The sequence below is a fragment of the Vulpes lagopus genome, chromosome 2 (genome assembly GCF_018345385.1).
Source record: "Vulpes lagopus strain Blue_001 chromosome 2, ASM1834538v1, whole genome shotgun sequence".
NCBI lineage: Eukaryota > Metazoa > Chordata > Mammalia > Carnivora > Canidae > Vulpes > Vulpes lagopus.
Window position 1 is genome coordinate 39,119,169 of NC_054825.1, and position 18,992 is coordinate 39,138,160.

An 18,992-nucleotide genomic window follows, 5' to 3' on the forward strand; every position below is an offset into this window, starting at 1 on the left:
AAAAAACCCAAACGTGTTTGTCAAAGCTCCTCCTTCCTGGGGAGGGGCTAGGGTAAAAGTGTTGACGGTACCAGCGGGGCCTGGAGAACCAGTCCAGCATCATTCTCCAGCCCCGAGGTGCTGGGCACCTGCTGAGTGCACCACACTGTCCAGGCTGCACTCCAGCACCTTCCAGGCACTACTGCCTCTCGATAGCCTGCAGGCAGCCACTTCATCCCACTCACAGAAGAGAAGTCGAGGCCCCTAGGGATTCCCAGCATGGGCTCCTCCGGCTCCTGGGAGGTGGGGGAGGGCTGGTGCAGAGGAGAAACATTTGCTAGATGGAGGGGGGACCATCTAGCAAAAGGGGAGTCATAGGTGTCATGTTCTGCCTCACGTGCCTTTCCTGTGTCTGGCAGGGCTGGGAGGGGCCCCTGCATTTCCTGCTTGCCTACTAAGTCCCTGCATTCAGCCACTCAGACTCGCTGCCCTCATGCCTGCTCCCTTGTCACTTCCCTGGGATGAGGCAGCCACATGTCCCCATCAGCCAGGTCCGCTTGGGACAAAACACCCAAACCTCCATCCTTTGATTCTGATGGGAAAGGCTTGAGGTGGCTTTGGAACTCGCACACCTTCCTGCAACAACACTCAGGCCCCAGCCAGCACCTCCCCTGTCCCCCAACCGCCACCCCCCCCCCCCCCCAAGGAGCAGGTCCCAGGACAGCCCTGGACCTGCACAGGTTAGGGCTGCTTCCTCTGGGCAGGGTTAGGTCTGCTGGCCCTGCTGGGGAGGTGGCTGGATGGGGAGGGGGGTCTCCTGCCCCAGGTACCTGCTGTCCCTCCCAGCAATCCAGGCTGCCCGAGCCACCGGGAACCTGGAGGCCGAGGCTCAGCGCTGAGCATGCGGACTCAGCCCGCCCTCCTGGTGCTTCAGGCAGAGGCCGAGAGCCATATACATGCCTTTGTACAGAATCTGCCATCGGCGCTGCTGAGACAGTGTCATGGGGCAGCCTGGTCTGGGCAGGGAAGGAGCAACTTCCCTGAGGTCAGGGGAGGACTGGGGGCACTCTAGGCAAGCCCTGCATATACACTCAACCCCGAGGCTCAGGAGGAGAAGAAAGGAGCACAGGGCATTCCAGGCAGAGGGAGCAGTACACGCAAAGGCCCCAAGTGAGCATGTACGAAAGGCAGCACAAGTAGGGGGCTTGAACTCTGGAGTGGGCGGTGGGGATGAAATAGGATAACTGCCTGGTACCCTCAGCTGTGGGTGTGCCAGACTGAGGCAGAGGGTGTCACATGAGCACTGGCTGGAATTTCCTAACCTCTGTCCTGTACCTTGCTCGAGTTAGGAGGGAAGTCTGGGATACCTCTTTCACGATTCCCTACCTTTCCCAGGCCCATCCCACAGTTACCTCCTCCAGCAGGCCCCCAGGATTGCTCAGACCACTCAGATCTCACTCTCTAGTGCCTCCAGCCTGCATTTTGAATTTATCATGCTTCTGTCCTGGCTTATTTTGCTACCCCGCATAATGAGCATTGGGAAAACTATCTCCCTCAGCACCAGGCACAGAGCCAGGATTAGGCAGAAAGTAGATAAGGGATAAAGTCAATCAAACTGCAAATCTTCTAAAACTCCAGGAGACTAGCTAGGGTAGCTGCACAGCAGCTAGGGCACTCTGTGCCTGGAAGCTTGCACCAAGTGGGGGCTGGGGGCTGCAAAAGTTTGATGAATGAATGAAGGTGTGGATGAAAGCAGGCATGGATGGGATTGGAGGCCCTATAGACTGTTCTCGAGGGCAGTAGTCAGATTCCTTCACGGGGAGACGCAGTAGGAAGATAAGCACAGGTGCCTGTCTGTGTCCTGGTTCTTCAAGGCCCATCAGCTGCACCCTCACAGCTGTCCTGGATTCAGCTACCTGTTGCCCAGGGAGTATTCAGAGGCCTCAGGAGATACAGGGTGAAGGGGCTTTGGAGAGGGAGGCAAAGCCAGGATGAATGCAAGTGGGGATGTGGTCTCCTGGCCTGCAGGATGGAGAACCTGTTCATCAACCGCTTCATGCACATGTTCCAGTCTTCTTGGAGTGACTTCGCTGATTTTGAGAAGATCTTCGTCAAGATCAGCAACACTATTTCTGGTGAGTGTGTCTTGGGGTTCTCTCGTGGTGCTGGGGAGACTGGCCTGGGAACTAGCCCACCCCTCCACACCCCACTCCAGTGTGGCAGCAGGCTCAGCAGGCCGGGCCACCCTGGCCTCCCCAGCGCCCACAGCACCCTGCTGATCACCCTCCCGCCCAGAGGCTTCTCCTTGACATTCGGGACTGAGCTCCCTCCACCTCACTTCATCATCAGAGGTCTCAACACGGTCAGAACGTTGTGTTTACATGAATCGCTCATTTATGATAGTTCTGAGCAGAGCAAAGGCAGAACTTAAGTGTGTTTTTAAAGCATTTACCTAATAGCAACTTTAGGTTCCCTCAGACTCGGAGGTGTTGAGTAGGTGTTGGCTCGCAATAGCATCGTAATTGCCGGGGTTGGCCCAGGAAGGGAAAAACAGCAACAGAAAGATAAGGAAACAGGAAGGATGATGAAGAACAGGCATTGAAATAAGCACCTGGGGGGCAGCCCCAGTGGCTCAGTGCTTTAGCACTGTCTTCAGTCCAGGGCCTGATCCTGGAGACCTGGGATCGAGTCCCACATCAGGCTCCCTGCATAGAGCCTGCTTCTCCTTCCGCCTGTGTCTCTGCCTCTCAATCTCTCTCTTTCTCTCTCTCTCTCATAAATAAATAAATAAATAAATAAATAAATAAATAAATAAATAAATCTTTAAAAAAAGAAAGAAAGAAGCACCTGGGGAAAACTGCCTTTGCAGACTCCTCCCCAGGAGGGCTCTCTGCTCCCCTCCTTCTCCCTCCTTCTTCTTCCATCCTGGACAGAAGGACCCAAGTCCTTCTTTCCTCTACAGGCACAGTGTCGTACTGCAGATCTCTAGAATGAATTCATCTTGCTCAACTGAAACTTCATGCTCACTGATTGGTGACTCCGCGTTTCCCCTCCCACAGCCCCTGGCAACCACCATTCCACTCTTTGATTTTATGAGCGTGACTGTGTTAAATACCATGTGTAAGTGGAATCCTGCAGTATCTGTCTTTCTGTGGCGGGCTGGCTTCCCGTAGCATGATGGCCTCCACGTTCATCCACACTGTCACACACTGCAGAACATCCTTCCTTTTTTAAGATTGTTTCCACATCTCAGCTGTTATGAAGTGTGCAGTGACCACGGGAGTGCAGATATCTCTTCCAGATCCTGATTTAAATTCTTTTGGATAAATACCCAGAAGTGGGATCACTAGATCACATAGGAGTTCTAGTTTTAATTTTTTGGGAACTCACTCTACTGTTTTCCATAGTGGCCACACATTTTGCATTCCCCCCAACAGTGCACAAGGGTTCCCGTTTCTTTGCATCCTCTCCATCACCTGTTGTCTTTTGGTTTTATAATAGCCATCCTGACAGGTATGAGGTGATATGTCATTGTGGTTCTGATTTGCATTTCCCTGATGATTAGTGATATTGAGCATTTTTTCATATACCTGCTGGCCATTTGTATGTCTTCTTTGGAGAAATGTCTGTTCAAGTCCTTTGCCCACTTGTTAATCAGGTTATTAGTTTTTTTGTTGAGTTGTGGGAGTCTTTACATATTTTGGAGATTAACCCTGGGCTTGCAAATGTCCTCTATTCTCTAAGTTGTCTTTTTACCCTGTTAACTATTCCCTTTGCTGTGCAGAGCTTTTTTAGTTTGATGCAATCCCATTTGTCCATTTTTTGGTGGTGTTCTTAAGAAAGGAATTCTTCAGGAACCTTCTGAGGCACCAAGGGTGGTTCAGGGAGGACAGCATAGTGGCGTGGCCTGACCCCGTGGTCAAGCAATAGGACATAGCCAGGGGAATCTGTGGTTGACCAGCTGCCTAGCAAACCCCTGTGAGAAGGTACCCAGCAGGGACACTGACCCTCAGCCAGGGTCAGAAGGGCTGCAACCTGGGTTGCCCCCACTCAGAGTTCGGGCAGGGCCACAATTTTCTCCCCTACAGAGCGTGTCATGAACCACTGGCAGGAAGACCTCATGTTTGGCTACCAGTTCCTGAATGGCTGCAACCCAGTGTTGATCCAGCGCTGCAAGAAGCTACCCGAGAAGCTCCCTGTGACCACAGAGATGGTGGAGTGCAGTCTGGAGCGGCAGCTCACCTTGGAGCAAGAGGTCGAGGTAGGACCTGGTTGTCTGGTGACTTCGGCCAGGCCAGCTCAGATGGCCAGGTCACACTCTGTCAGGCAGAGACCACTTTCTGCCAGCCGGTGCTCACTAGCCTGCAGGCTGCTATGTCCAGGCTCATCGGCCAGGCTGACGAGATGAGCTGCCCTCGGTAAAGTGGTCTCTTCCCTTCCCTGGGCACTGATGGAAAATTTCCAATGTAGGAGGAGGAATTGAGGGTGACATTTTTCAGTGCTTGGAGCTAGGAACATGTCAGTATTTTCAATAGCAGTATCATTAATTACAAGAGGGGTCCCTCTCAATAGAGGCTGGTTGTGAGCCAGGCTTCATGAGAGAGGCTTTACACACAAGGCTGCAAAATTGTCACCAGCCTTGCAAAGGTAAGGAAATGGGAGAAAGAAGCAAGCCTTGCAGCAGAAAAGGAAAAAAGGGAGAAAATGGATGGAATTTTTAACTTTCTAATTAGAAATGTTGGTGTCTTCTGCCCTCACCCTCTCCCCTGCTCTTCCTCTGGCTCACCTGCAGGCATTTGAGGGCCCAGAATAGTGCTTGCTCTCCAGGCGGTTAGTATCTTCCCCCAGAGCCAGGACAAGGGGGCCTCCTGCCCCCTGTGCCGCAGGTGTCTAGGTGGCCTTCTGTTTCTGGTCATCATGTCTGATTTGCTCAGTTTGCCTTGGGGCCCCAGCTAGAGATGGATGGTCTGTGCATCTGTGGACAACCCTCCCAGCTCGACACCCTGCCCACCGGACTCTAGAGGGCCACCTGCCCAGCTCACAGTCCCCTGCCCCAGGGCAGCAGTCCCAACGCCCTCACCCTGGACCAGCCCAGGCCCCAGACACTACCTACTCACATGGACAGCTAACCAGGACAACACACACCCCTACACGGGCACATACTCACACATGCATGCACACACACAGCAGTATTCCCTTGTAGATTTAATTTCTGGATGGATTAACATTGATTCAGTGGCTATATGTTTCACACTTCAAGTCAGAGAATCAGAACCTTGAAAGCCACAGAATCCTAGAATTGGAAGGGACTGTGTAGCCCTCTGGCAGGGGGCTACACAGCGTCTGCTTGGGAGTCCTTGCCACTTCCACGGCTGGCCGTCTTTGTCACAATAGTCACCTTTCCTCTGAGTGATGGACTTGAGTCTCAAAGCAATAAGCTAATAGCTGCCACTGACTAGAGTCTTACACACCATTTTTCACATACCATCCCTTACACACATACCAGCCATCTTTTGCAGACCTCTCATCTCCTACAACACAAGTCTTAATTCCCTGAATTAGTTGTTAGGGCCAGGAAAATGGAGCACGTGGGCCAAAAAGAGACGACAGGGACACCAGACAGGCAAGAATAGCAGTGTCCACGGCAGAATCCCCAAATGTCAGAACTAAGAGATAGGTTTTCCCCCCTCACTTTTCGGAAGGACGAAACTGAGACCCAGAGAGAGGAAGTGGCTTGGGATAACAGAGAAGTGGCCCAGGCACAGGTCCAAATCCCAGGGCCCCTTGTTAGCCTGCCCTCATCACCGTAACTAACCTGGGTCTTCTCGAGATGTGATCGGCAGCCACTCCTGTGCAGTACTCACGATGGTCATGTCCACTCTGAAAATCCAGTTGTCCAGCCTATCACAGAAGCCCACCCAGCCCTGTGACCCAGCAACCCATGTGTCTCTACCTCCTTGACAAGGTGATTCCGAGGGGCCCCATCACACAGTCTCCTGAAACCAGCTTCTCCCCATGCTCCTGCCCTCATGAGCAATGGGCACAAACCCCATCCTCCTCACCCCTGCCCCACACACACTGCAGACAGACTGCTCAGAGCTCATCACTGGTGTCAGACGACTGCCATCCATGGTCCTTTGGGTCGAAAAAGGAGGAAGCTGGTGGCCAGGCCCTTGGCTCCTGTCCCATCTTTGGTCTTTGGTCCCCCTTAGAGGGATTCCTGAAGCCTGTGCTCGGTGGCCCAGCACGCCCTCTACAGGCAGAGTTGTGGACACACATTTCACCTGAGCACCTGTGGAAACTCGGCAACCCTGCAGCAGCGCAGAGCCCACCCCCCTCCCCAGCTGCATCCATTACTTGCTTAAAATAAGAAGGGCTTTAGAAGAAGCGCCACCTGTCCTCTACCCAAATTCTTCAAGTTCTGGCCTGAGTAGACCCCAAGTTTATGAAAGGAACCCTCACAGCACTCAGGGTGGGCTCCCTGTAGAAGACTGGACAATATTCTGCAAAGAGTAGCTTTCTCCCTTCCTCAAATCCCATTAGCAAGTTAATTTTTTTTGAAGTATAATAACCACAGAAAAGAACCCAAATCAGGAGTGTCAGCAAGCTCAGTGAATTTTCACCAAATGGCCCCACCATGCCACCAGCCTCAGACTAGGACACAGGACACACCATCCAGGGATACAGACCCCTCCTGCCCCTGAAGAGCCTACCCTCCCCCAAGCCCTAAAGACCCCCTCCCCGAACCCTGCCTCTCTAGATCCTGCCCCTACAGATAACCCCTGCAGAAGCTTCCACCACCAAAGAGCCACCCCCACTTCTCCTCCCAAAGGTGACCAGGTTGTGACACTACGTAATGGAGGCGGGGCGCGGTGCTCTTCTGTATTTGCGTTCTCTTGTCTGTTTTGTCTGCACTCTATCTGCTTCCTTATTACACTGCCACCCTGCCACTGCTAGCATCTTCCCTGAGGGTCAAGCAGCTTCCAGTGACAATACATCCTTCCCATTACCAGAAAACCGCCACAACCTCTGAACGTTCTGGATGTCAACTGGCCTAGAGTCAGAGAACAAAACTGTAAATTCTGACCCTAATCAGACACTAGTGGCCTCTAGAGCCACCTCTCCCTCTCTCTGGGCCCGAGCCTCAGGTCCATCTCCAGCTGGGAGTGATGTGGACACATTTCCTCTTGCCTCCCGCAGCAAGGGAACATCTTCATCGTGGACTTTGACCTGCTGGATGGTATCGATGCCAACAAAACAGACCCCTGCACTCTGCAGTTCCTGGCAGCGCCCATCTGCTTGCTGTACAAGAATCTGGCCAACAAGATTGTCCCCATTGCCATCCAGGTAGGCTGCCTACCTTGCTCCTTTCCTAGACAGCTCTGGGGCAGCCAGGGCCTAGGCAGGAGTTCCCTGGGTGTCTCCACCTTAACCTCCAGGAGGAGGAGGAGGCCACTCTTCTCACATCTTCTAAGGAGGGTACTGAACGCTGAGACTCTGCCAGATGGACCAGGAAAACAAGATCTTAAGGCTTCCTGGCAGCTGTGGGGAGGGCTGGCCATGAGAAGCAGAAAGGGCTCCCCTCCCCAAGGTACACTCGACAGATTGCTGGCAGGGCCAGGTGCTCTGCTAAGGACCTGCCCTGGGGCAACATACTACATCCCTCCCACCTGCCCAGCATCCTGACCAGGGGCCCCAGGTCAAAACAGCAAAAGGGGGCCTGGCAGGTGAAGCTGGGAGAGGAGCTGGAGACCATGGCCACCAGGGTGCATCATGGAGGTCAGGAAGCAGGCCAGTCCTGCAATGCTCCCTTCTAGTGCCCTAATGCCCGTGGATTCTTGTTTTTACTAATGATGATGGAGAAGGAGAAAGAGGACCAGTTTGGGTGACAGGAGGCAGGGGCAGAGCTTCATCTCTCCAATTCCTGGCTGCCCTCTGCTTCCTCAGAGCACCCAGCACATTGTGACAGCTGGTATGCAGACAGGAAGAAAGAACACGTAGGACAGGACTAGATATAGTTCTGTGTAGGGGGCTGCTGCCCTGGGCCTCCTTCTGGGGACAGGTGGGCAAGCATCCAGCAGACTTGACTTTGAGCCAGCTACAAACTGGGCATTGAGTGCTACGGGCATAATAGCAGCTGGCTTGCCTGGCGCTAACCCCATGACAAGATTGTCCCAAGAGTTAGCCTGCACAGTCCATAGTCTTACCTGCAATTCTGAAATCTAAAAAGTCCTAAAACTGCTAGGTTTTTCAAAAGTTTGCACCAAATTCATTGGCAGCAAAACTTGCTGTGAACCAAAAGGAAAGACTATATAGAAGCTTTGCCCCATCCAATGTAGTATGCATGTCTGTCACTACAGAAATACTGCTGTGTTTGATTGTAAAATATTCTGTTGTCCAAGACTCAGAGCAGGGGAGAGAGGTGTCATATAATGAAGTATACATGCTGCTAAAAATCCTAAAACTTCTGGATTCTGAGACACCTGGTCATCAGGGTTTCAGACCAGGACCTGCCTTTATTTATGTAATCGTCATTACAACCCTCCAAGGTTGGGGACTACTGCTGTGGGTCATTTCCAGCAGGCGAGAAAACAGACACAGGTGCACACAGCATAGTGTGCTGCCAGGCCGTCCAGCTCCAGAGTCCAGTCCATACTCGCCCCAAACCCCCACACATCTCCTGGTCACAGGGGCACATCTTCCCCCAGAAGAATTCCCAGCCTATCAGAGAGAAGCCTTATGCTTAAGAAACTGAAGCAAAAGATAAAGGGACAGACGATGGAAGGGAAGCAAACAGAACTAAGAGACCTGAGGAGAGGAGCCATTTACCACTGGTAGGCTCCCTGAAGCCTCCGGTCCTCCAGAGTCTTCATGTGGCCTAGAGTCAGGGGCCTGGCTGCAGTCCCAGCTTGGCCACTTGCTAACAGGCGTGGGACCTTGGACAAGTCACAATGTTTCTGAATCTCTTCTCTCTACTGAAAATGCAACCTTTGCAAACTATAAAGAACCATGAAAATGATAGCCAGAGGATAATAAACCAAACTTTCGTTCTTAGAAAGGCCAAGAAAATCAATAACCCCATTATGAAGCTAATGAAAGAAAAAAAGAGCAAAAATACACAAGAGTAGGAATAAGAAGACATAATCACAAGGGTGTTTGTCCTCTTTAATGGTAATAGCATGGCAACAAATTTGAAAAGCTGGAAGCAATGAGTAAAAACCTGACACCACTCCAGAGAAGCTGAATGTCTAGCCTGATAAGGGGACCAGGTGCTGATCAGCCAGCCAAATTCCAGCCAGCCTTTACCCAGCAGACACTTCCAGGACTCCTTCAGGGGTTTCAGCTCCAGAAATCATTTTTTTAAAGATTTTATTTATTATGAGAGACACAGAGAGAGAGGCAGAGATACAGGCAGAGGGAGAAGCAGGCTCCCCATGGGGAACCCGGTGTGGGACTCGATCCCCGGACCCCGGGATCACGACTTGAGCCAAAGGCAGACGCTCAACTACTGAGCCACCCAGAAGTCCCAGCTCCAGAACTCATTTTGTGAAGCTGGCATAACCTTCATGCTGAAACCCTGAACAGGCAGGTCTCCAAAGAAAGTTAAAGACCAATCCAAGTTACAAATACATATTTTAAAGGAAATCCAAAGATGACATTAACAGAGTGAATACAGCAGTGTCATGAAGGACTAATAGGTCATAACCAAGCAGGATTTCTTCCAAGATGTTTCAATAGCAAGAAAACTTCTGGTGTAATTCATGACACCTATAAGGAACAATCTTTTGATTCTATCAATTGACACCAACAGGGAACTTGATAACATTTAGGAGCCACAACTAACAAATATTAAAATACCAATGAAAGGAATCTATGTCCCTGTGATAGAGACAGGAAACATCACCCAAAAAATGGCAACCCTATGGACACCTGTAGAGTGGCTCAGTGGTTGAGCATCTGCCTTTGGCTGAGGGTATGATCCCAGGATCTGGGATCAGATCTCCCTCTGCCTATGTCTCTGACTCTCTGTGTGTGTCTCTCATGAATAAATCAATAAATCTTTTTTAAAAATGGCAACCCTAAAGCCATTTCTGTTAAAATCATAAATAAGAATGCTGATGTCACTATTTCACTCAACACCGTCCTGGAGGTCCCGACACCAGTGACAAATAAGAACATAATCAATAAGCATGTGGGAAAAAAAAAACAGAAGACTATCTTTTGGTGATGATATGATGATGGATCTAGAAAACCTAAGAGATTCTCATTTTTCAAAAAGTTATTAGAATCAATACATAGGTTTAGCGATGTGTCTGGATAAATAGACTCCCTGAAAGCACCAGTAGTTGCTCTCCATACTAACAACACGATATCAAACCATATAAGCTGTAAAGTCATTTTAAATGCTGTAAAATCAAATCTTTTTTTTAAAATTTATTTTTATTGGTGTTCAATTTGCCAGCATACAGAATAATACCCAGTACTCATCCCGTCAAGTGCCCCCCTCAGTGCCCGTCACCCATTCACCCCCACCCCCCGCCCTCCTCCCCTTCCACCACCCCTAGTTCATTTCCCAGAGTTAGGAGTCTTTATGTTCTGTCTCCCTTTCTGATATTTCCCACACATTTCTTCTCCCTTCCCTTCTATTCCCTTTCACTATTATTTATATTCAAATCTTAACAAGTGCCCTTTTCATATTGATCAAGAAAAGTTTATATCATAATAGGGTCAGTTCTATCAAAGTTAAACCTATGAATTTAATGCATTTCCAACTAAAATTTCAGTTTCTCTCTCTCTCTCTCTTTGGTAAGGGGTGGAGAAAAGTTGAAGGTGAGAAAATCAAATAAAAGAATTTAAAGAGTCATGTGGAAAAAGATGTATTCAAGGAAAGCCAAAAGGTTTTTTGGAAAAGAAAAAAATGAGGACTTCCTTGCTCTTATTAAGGAATACCTTAAGGTCTCTGTTCAACACAGGTGCTACGCATCACAGACCGGGGGTGAGGGTGGGGTAAGTGTAAAGAGGCCAGAAATAAGCCCAGTACATAAGAATTGAATGTAGATAGTGGTGGTTTCTCAACTCAGTGTAAAGGGGTGAATTTCGATGATGCAATCACAGCTGCCTTCACAGAAGGAAAAGATTAAATTGGATCCGTATGTCATACTATTAACAAAAATAAATTTCAGATGAAGGAAAGATTAAAATAAAAAAAAGTAAAAAGAATTTAGGAGAAGGATGTATAATATGCCCGCTAAGGAGGTTCTTAAAGTAAAACAGGAAACCAAGAAGTAATAAAGGGAAAGATAGGTATATTGGATTGTCATGTTTTAAAAATTAAATGATAAAATACACCATAAACAAAGGCAAAAGGCAAATAATAGGAGGAAATAAATGCTCTACAGGGACAGATAAAGGATGAATATCCACAATATACACATAGTTGCTTCAAACTGAGAAGGAAAAGACAAATATCCCAATACTAAAATGGGCAGAGAATGAGAGGCAGTTGATAGAAGAGGAAACGTATGGAAAAATCAGCACAGGGAAAAATTCTCCAGGTCACTAATAGTTAAGGAAATGCAAATTAGTTACAATGAGATATCACTTCTGACTCATTAAGTTGGAGGCAGAAAAAAAAAAAGTGGGAACACCCAACCTCTAGCAAGGACGGCCTCCCCAGCCCTGGCTGTGAGCTGCTGCAGGCCCGGGCGAGCGCGAGCGCACACTGTGACACCTGGGCCGGGGCAGCTCACATGCCTTACCGTGCACCTGTGCGGCTAAGGTGTGCCTCTGAGGTTCTGGATTGCGGTGGGTGGTCAGAGGGTCCCCAGGGCGGGGTGGCATGGCCAGGCTGATGGGAGGGGCGCAGGGTACCAGCGCCACTGAGCGGGCGTGTCCCAGCTGCATGAGCCCACGGGATGGGGGGAGGCGGGGGAGGACACTGCCTGCCCCAGAGAGCAGCCTTCCCAGCCCTGCAGCCTCTACTCTGGTGCCCGGGCAGTAGGATGAAAGCGCTCACAGTGAGCATGCACATGCGAGGACATCCCAAGCATGGCTGGTGGCAGGAACACAAACTTGGAGACAATCCGAAGGCAGGAGAGGATTGACTGAATGAAATCTTTTATGTCCAGATGATGAATTGTTGCACCACCATTAGTAAGAATGAACTTGAGGTATCACAGCCGACCTGAGGGGTTTCCACAGTGAGTTAACAAAGCGGAAAGTAAGACACAGAGCAGAGATCTCATGTCATCCATGCAAACTGAATGCACAGTGCAGACGGGGCAGGGCCGGCACCTGTGTGGGTATGGAGAGGTGCCCCAGGACACAGGTGCACCGGTAATGAACACTGGGATGGACTGGTTAGGGCACAAAGTGAGCCAAAGAAAAAAGAGACCTTCCTTATCACAGTGTTCAATTTATGGGAAATTGAACAGGTAAACACATCTGCAAAAGAAGCTGGATTATCAGGTTATTTTTTATTATGCTCTTCTGAAGTGACTAGAATTTTTTTACGATAAGATTTCTAATCAGAAGCAAAAAACTACTTTGTTAATAAAAACACAAATTTAAAAATCAAAAACAGCAAGGTATTTCATGGCACATTCTAGAGTCCCACGGTACCACTGAGCCTGGACAGGAGTTGGGGGGACAGCATGATGGGTAGCAGGGGACAGCCCAAGTCAACATGGCCTTAGAGGCCAGTGTACAAGTTCAAAACGGAAGCAAGGGGGAGTCTGGACGAGGCACTGAGTGAGGAGACGGGCTGAAGGCAGTGCCCAGGAATGAACAGTGTGGGTCCCATCCCAGCTCAGCTGTTTGCCCAACGTGTGACTTGGGAGACCTACGCAACCACTCTGAGCCTCAGTTTCTCCCTGCTGGTGGGGATTAAATGAGATAGTACAGCAGAGCACCTGGTGGCAGAGGGTGTCCTCAGCTGCAGAGCCAAGTTCCAGAGCGTGGCAGGCCGCCCATGTGTTCTGGGAGACCAGGTGCCGAGTCAGGTGTCTGTGGGGCCAGGCAATTAGGACAAAATGAAGGAAACTCGGGAGGGGTGCCAGCTGGGGGAGGGGCAGGAGAGTGGGTGTGGGGGAGCAGCCGGGGAGGTGGAGGCAGTGGCAGGGAAGGGAGAAGTGGGGTGAGGGGGGTAGGAAGGGTGCAAACAGGGAGAGCAGGGGCTGATGGCAGAGGTGGCACCATTCAAAAAGGATGAGTGCTGTTCTATAAAAATGTGCATTCAGAGTTCACAGACCTCATTTTTGAAGACCTGATAATTCGGATTTTTACATGAAATTATCTGATATTAAAAGTTAGCAACTAAATTGCATTAATAAATAGACATGAATATTGGGAAAGTCATGGGATCCCTGGGTGGCGCAGCAGTTTAGCGCCTGCCTTTGGCCCAGGGCGCGATCCTGGAGACCCAGGATCGAATCCCACGTCGGGCTCCCTGCATGGAGCCTGCTTCTCCCTCTGCCTGTGTCTCTGCCTCTCTCTCTCTCTCTCTCTCTCTCTCTCTCTCTCTCTCTGTGACTATCATAAATAAATAAAAATTTAAAAAATTCTTAAAAAAAATATATTGGGAAAGTCAAACCTTCCTATCCCAGGCCAGCAGAGTGGAGCTGGCTGTCATAGAGCACTTGAAACATTGTGAGTCACAGCCCAGGTGTTCTGGTACACACCTGATTTCAAAGGGTTAGAATGAGGGGGATATATTGGGTAAAATAAAGTTAGATCATTAGCAGAAAGTTCACCTGTTTCTTTTTACTTGTATTACTGTGGCCACCTGATACGCGGCTTGCACTGTTTCTACTGGACAAGTTTGCCAGCGAGAGACAGGGAAATCACCTCCCAGAACAGTCCCTGTTACCTTAAGGAGTCCACTGAGTTTGGCCCCTCCGCCCAGTCCCGGGCGACCGTCCCCCTTGGTCTGTCAGTCGGCTAGCCCGCTGGTGTCCCAGGAGCCGGAGGCCTGGCCCGCAGCTCCCCGAGCCGTATGCTGCTCCTTCCACTCGGGTAGTTCCTTCTCATCATAAATGTTCACCCCTCCAAGGCTCCGTGTGCTCCCCTGAAAGAGGTCAGGACAGCACTCGCGTGACCTCATCCTGCTGAGTCCTGAACCCGTGCAGGCTAGTGGCTGTTGTCATGGGCAGAGCTGGGACCAAGGAACTGGAGGGCAGGGAGGGCCGAACATAGGGTGACTTCCACAGAGGCGTCAGCTGCCAGATCATGGACTTTGGGGGCTTTATTTTCTGGCATTAAGAGGTGATCTTTTTTAAAGAAGAGGTTGATATTACCTCCTGTTTGGCATTTTAGAAAAAAGTCACCTTGGCCGCGGTGTGGAGTCCAAACTGGAAAGGGTGCGGGCAGGCCTGATCTCGCCTACAGGAGGCCCCTGGCTGCAGGTCTGGGCTCAGGTGACCGTAACCTTGGCCACTGCATCCCCAGGACCCTAGCACCTGGGGAGCCGGGGACCTCATCCAGGGCAGAAAGGGAAGCAGGTGTGGCAGCTGGAGGCTGCGGAACAGCAATGTTTAAGGGAAGAACAGAGGAAGGGCAAGTGTGGGACACGGAAAAGCAGCCATCAGAGCAGTCGGCAGAAACCAGGAGGGAGGAAACCTGGGGGCCTGGGTAGAGGAGCCGAGCGACGCACTCAAAGCACCCGGCCTGCTTCTTGCTGGGATTTTCTTGCCATCTTAGTCACTAGCCATCACTCGAGGAGTAAGTAAATAGTGCTGCAGATGGCGGGACTGAGGCTCAGAGAGGCTCAGGAAGGTGTCCAGCGTCCCACAGATGATGTAGATGATGTCGTAAGTGATGTCACTGGGGTGGGAAATGCAAACCTTGGGCTCCCTGCACTCCTTGGTGATCCTCTCATGACTAAGAGGCCCCTGTTTAAGACATGTGGATGGATTCTTCTGGAATTTCCTGAGAGGCCAGGCTCTCCTACAGCTATATAGAACCAAACATTGCCATTCATTTTCTTTTTCCAATGTATCAGCTCAACCAAGTCCCAGGAGATGAAAACCCAATTTTTCTCCCTTCGGATGCAAAATATGACTGGCTTCTGGCCAAAATCTGGGTGCGCTCCAGTGACTTCCACATCCACCAGACCATCACTCACCTTCTGCGCACACATCTGGTGTCTGAAGTCTTTGGCATCGCCATGTACCGCCACCTGCCCGCAGTGCACCCCATTTTCAAGGTAGGGCAAGCTCCTGCCTTGCCCAGCAGAGCAGGGCGTGGGCACGGTGGGGGGACAGAGGGAGCTGGGGCACGGACCACCCCACGGGGCTGGTGCTGGGAGGAGCCAGCAGAGAGGGGCCCTTGGAGAGATGCTCAGGAGGCAGTGGTACAGCTCTGAGCCTCCGGGTTCCTGAGGACACAAGGCCTGGGCCCAACACAAGCCCTGGCTGGCCTGGGAAGAAAGTTTGGAGAGGCCGATGAGGTCAGTGTGAGCCTCGTGTGATCCGCGGTGGTAGTCCCCACCATCACCACCCTTCTGTCTTCCTGAATCCTACTGGCACCGACTGCTGGGGTGATGCAGGCTCAAAATAGCTCTCTGGGCCTGTTTCCTCATCTGTAAAGCAGAGAGCACTTGCCTCATAGGATTATTGTCAGAACCAAAATAGTTCACGAATTCAGAGAGCGTAAACCCATACCTAGCACCTAGTTAAGCACTTGACAAATGTTGGCTATCATTTTTATCATTATCATGTCACTCAGCATCGAAGCTGCATTCCCCAGGCCTCCAGCAGCCCCTCTGCATCGGACTGGGGTGCAGGGTGCTTGGGGTCTCTGGGGGCCCCTGGGGGTGCAGACCTGGTCAGGATGAGGCCTGGCCAGGCCTGCTTTGAGGCTTCTCCTGCTCTTCCCTGCAGCTTCTGGTGGCACACGTGCGGTTCACCATTGCCATCAACACCAAGGCCCGTGAACAGCTCATCTGCGAGTATGGACTCTTTGACAAGGTGGGCACCTCTGTGTGGGCCCCACTTCTCCAAACCTCCACCCCCATGCCAGATTTCCTCTCAGGAGACAGACCTCTAGGCTCTGTGGTGGTAGTGGGTGCCTCGGAAGGGTTGGAGGCCGGAGGCACTCACAGTGACAGCTCCCCACGTCCTCTGGCCAATTTGTGGCACCTTCCATACCAGTCACCTCTTCCCTTCCAAATGCGCTGCTTGCTTCTCACTTCTTCTCCTGGCCTGTGTCACCCTGTAGACTTCTCCTGCTCTTCCCCATCCTCTGGCCTGTGGGTAGAGATCCTGCCTCCTGGCACCCACTCCTCCCTCCCTCAGCTGGGCCTACCACCTGCCTGACCCTCACATCCTCCCAGGCAGCACCTTGCCCATTCGGACCCCCTGTGGCCTTACCACGCCTGGACCCTCCCAGTATCCCTCACTCCTGCCCCCTTTCCTCTTCGATCACCCATTAGTGAGGCAGTCACATCATCAGTGAGGCCGAACCACCGTTTGGGTTGAAAATGACAAAACCCAAGTCAAACTAGCTGAAGCTGGAAAAGAAGTGTATTCTCTCAAAACCCTGGACATAACAGAGGCGAGAGCGCCTCTGACCCTCCCAAAATGGACCCAGGGACTCGAATAATGGCCCCAGGGGACAACCACACCAGCTGGTACTCTTCCTCTCTTTCCACTGTGTTGGTGCCATCCTCCCAGTCAGGCCCTGCAGACAGGCTTTCCCCCCAGGGTGAGGGACTGGGACCTCACCACAGGGAGCTCCAGGCTCACGTTCCCACATGGCGACTGCCATCTCCCATCCAATTAGAAGGTCCAAGGAGCATCTCCAATCACTCTGGCTTGGGTTAAATGACGCTGTGGACCAATGTGTGGCACTCCAGGATGCAAGTCCTCCTTTGAAGGTTCTGTGGCCTGACTGCCCAGCCACCATGTAAGCCTACGTCTCAACAGCTGGGATGAGGACCAGGATCCCTTCTTATGTATCTCTCCAGCCCTCACCTAAGCAAACACTGCCCTCAGGAGAGCTGTATGGTCCTGGGGGCTGGTATCTGCCCCTTTAGCCCAGAGATGAGGTCACTGAGAGCAGTGCTTGGACTCTGGGCAGCCTGTGCTCAGCATGAGAGCAGGCCCTGCTCTCCTGCAGCTTCCCCCCCCTCCCCCTGTCTCTGCACACACCCCTTCCACTGCAACCTCTGGCACTGGATGGGGCACAGGTGCCTCTCCGTAACCTCCTCATTGGGCTGCCCTTGGTATTCCCTGAATTAAACATCCCACCTCCCAAACTCACAGGACATGGGCTCGCCCCTCCACATGCCTGGCCACCCCAGTGTCCTTTCAGTTTCTTGTGGAGAGCTCTGGGCAAGAAGGCTGGAGAGGGCTGCCCAGGCTCAGCTCATGGTACTCTTTCTCCTCCCACTCAAGGCCAACGCCACAGGGGGCGGTGGACACGTGCAGATGGTGCAGAGGGCCATGCAGGACCTGACCTACATCTCCCTGTGCTTCCCCGAGGCCATCAAAGCTCGGGGAATGGACAGCACAGAGGACATTCCCTACTACTTCTACCGGGATGACGGGCTCCTGGTGTGGGAGGCCATCAAGACGTGAGTGCACGCTGGGGCTGTGGGGCCTGCTCTGTGCAGAGCGAGGGGAGGTCCTAGAGGAGGAGAGGCCCAGGGTCTGGACGTCTGACTCAGTGGGCCAGAGATGGCTCCATTGTCAGGGCACTGATGGAGGAAGGAGGGTGGATGTGTGAGTGTGGGTGAGTGACCTGAGTCTGGACATTAAGGAATAAATCCGGGGGTCACCACTGGAGCCCCGCCCTGGGGCCCAGCTGCAAACCCAGGCCAGGTCATCCACTCCTAGCTGGGCCCCTCCTCCTGAGCCAGGTTCACGGCCGAGGTGGTAGGCATCTACTACAAGAGTGACCAGATGGTGGTAGAGGACCAGGAGCTGCAGGACTTTGTGAAGGATGTTTATGTGTACGGCATGCGGGGCAAGAAGACCTCAGGTACACACTGCCCCCAGCTCTCCCTCTGGCTCTCCCTTCTGCTTTTCCCTGCCCCTCTGACTGCCCTTGGGCAGTTCTGGCCCCAGCATCCACCTTAGCACCTGGTGCTGGGGCCAGAGCCCCGTAAGGGGACCCCTGGCCATCAGGAGGTCTCATGGGAACATCTCAGGGACTTTCTGCAGCCACTGAGAACCAAGATGAGAAACATCAGAGCCCTGGCCAAGCTGCTGTCTCTCCCAGTGTCTTGCCCATGGCTGGGCCCCCCGAGTCCCTGTGTGGGGGAGCTCAGGGCCTGGGGTGGGGTGGGGGAGGGTGCCCAAGGGTCATCAGTCCACCCCCCCCCCAACCTCAGGGCCTCAGCCAGCCCCTGGCTCTTCACTAGGTTTCCCCAAGTCCATCAAGACCAGAGAGAAACTGTCGGAGTACCTAACAGTAGTGATCTTCACGGCCTCGGCCCAGCATGCAGCAGTGAACTTCGGCCAGGTGGGCAAAGGCTGGGCGGGACATGGCCAGGGTCACCTTGACTGCTGCTGAGGGGCCCGGCCAGAGCCACCCCTCTTTCTGGTCTTCTGGGGCTGGTCTCAGGCAGCGTCAGGGACGTGTTCCGCCCACTAAGCTGAGGGCAGCAGCCAGAGAGGGGACGGTAGGCGGCCCTGCAGGAGCAGGAAGCCTAGTACAAGGAGGGCAGGCGTGTGGCCGGCGCTCTCAGTGGTGCAGGGAGGGACGTGGGCCACTGCAGGCAGTGGGACCAGCCGGGGAGGCACGCCTGTGTCTGTGGCTGTCCCTGCAGTACGACTGGTGCTCCTGGATCCCCAATGCCCCCCCAACCATGCGGGCCCCGCCACCGACGGCCAAGGGTGTCGTCACCATCGAGCAGATTGTGGACACGCTGCCAGACCGTGGCCGCTCCTGCTGGCATCTGGGCGCAGTATGGGCACTGAGCCAGTTCCAAGAAAATGAGGTAAGCACGGGAGACATTCTGCCCCTTCTAAAGGGCAGGTCGCTCGGATGTAACCCATTCCTCCGTCTCAGGG

The 18,992-nt window shown here is 52.3% G+C and overlaps 2 protein-coding genes across 3 annotated transcripts in view; one reads left to right on the plus strand and one right to left on the minus strand.

The window, feature by feature from the left end:
* The window catches only part of ALOX5 (arachidonate 5-lipoxygenase), a 57,291-nt gene that overhangs the window by 36,602 nt on the left and 1,697 nt on the right, over positions 1–18,992 (plus strand). Inside the window, exons 5-13 of one of the 2 annotated variants that reach the window (XM_041742515.1) lie at positions 2,008–2,114; positions 4,068–4,240; positions 7,180–7,326; positions 14,978–15,181; positions 15,858–15,944; positions 17,373–17,551; positions 17,837–17,958; positions 18,341–18,441; positions 18,698–18,919. In XM_041742515.1, the coding sequence (XP_041598449.1) occupies positions 2,008–2,114; positions 4,068–4,240; positions 7,180–7,326; positions 14,978–15,181; positions 15,858–15,944; positions 17,373–17,551; positions 17,837–17,958; positions 18,341–18,441; positions 18,698–18,919 (1,342 nt within the window). The remainder of the gene's footprint in view (positions 1–2,007; positions 2,115–4,067; positions 4,241–7,179; positions 7,327–14,977; positions 15,182–15,857; positions 15,945–17,372; positions 17,552–17,836; positions 17,959–18,340; positions 18,442–18,697; positions 18,920–18,992) is intronic. The other variant, XM_041742516.1, reaches the window with a different exon arrangement.
* MARCHF8 (membrane associated ring-CH-type finger 8) overlaps positions 1–18,992 on the minus strand; it is a 198,847-nt gene that overhangs the window by 22,373 nt on the left and 157,482 nt on the right. The window lies entirely within an intron of this gene.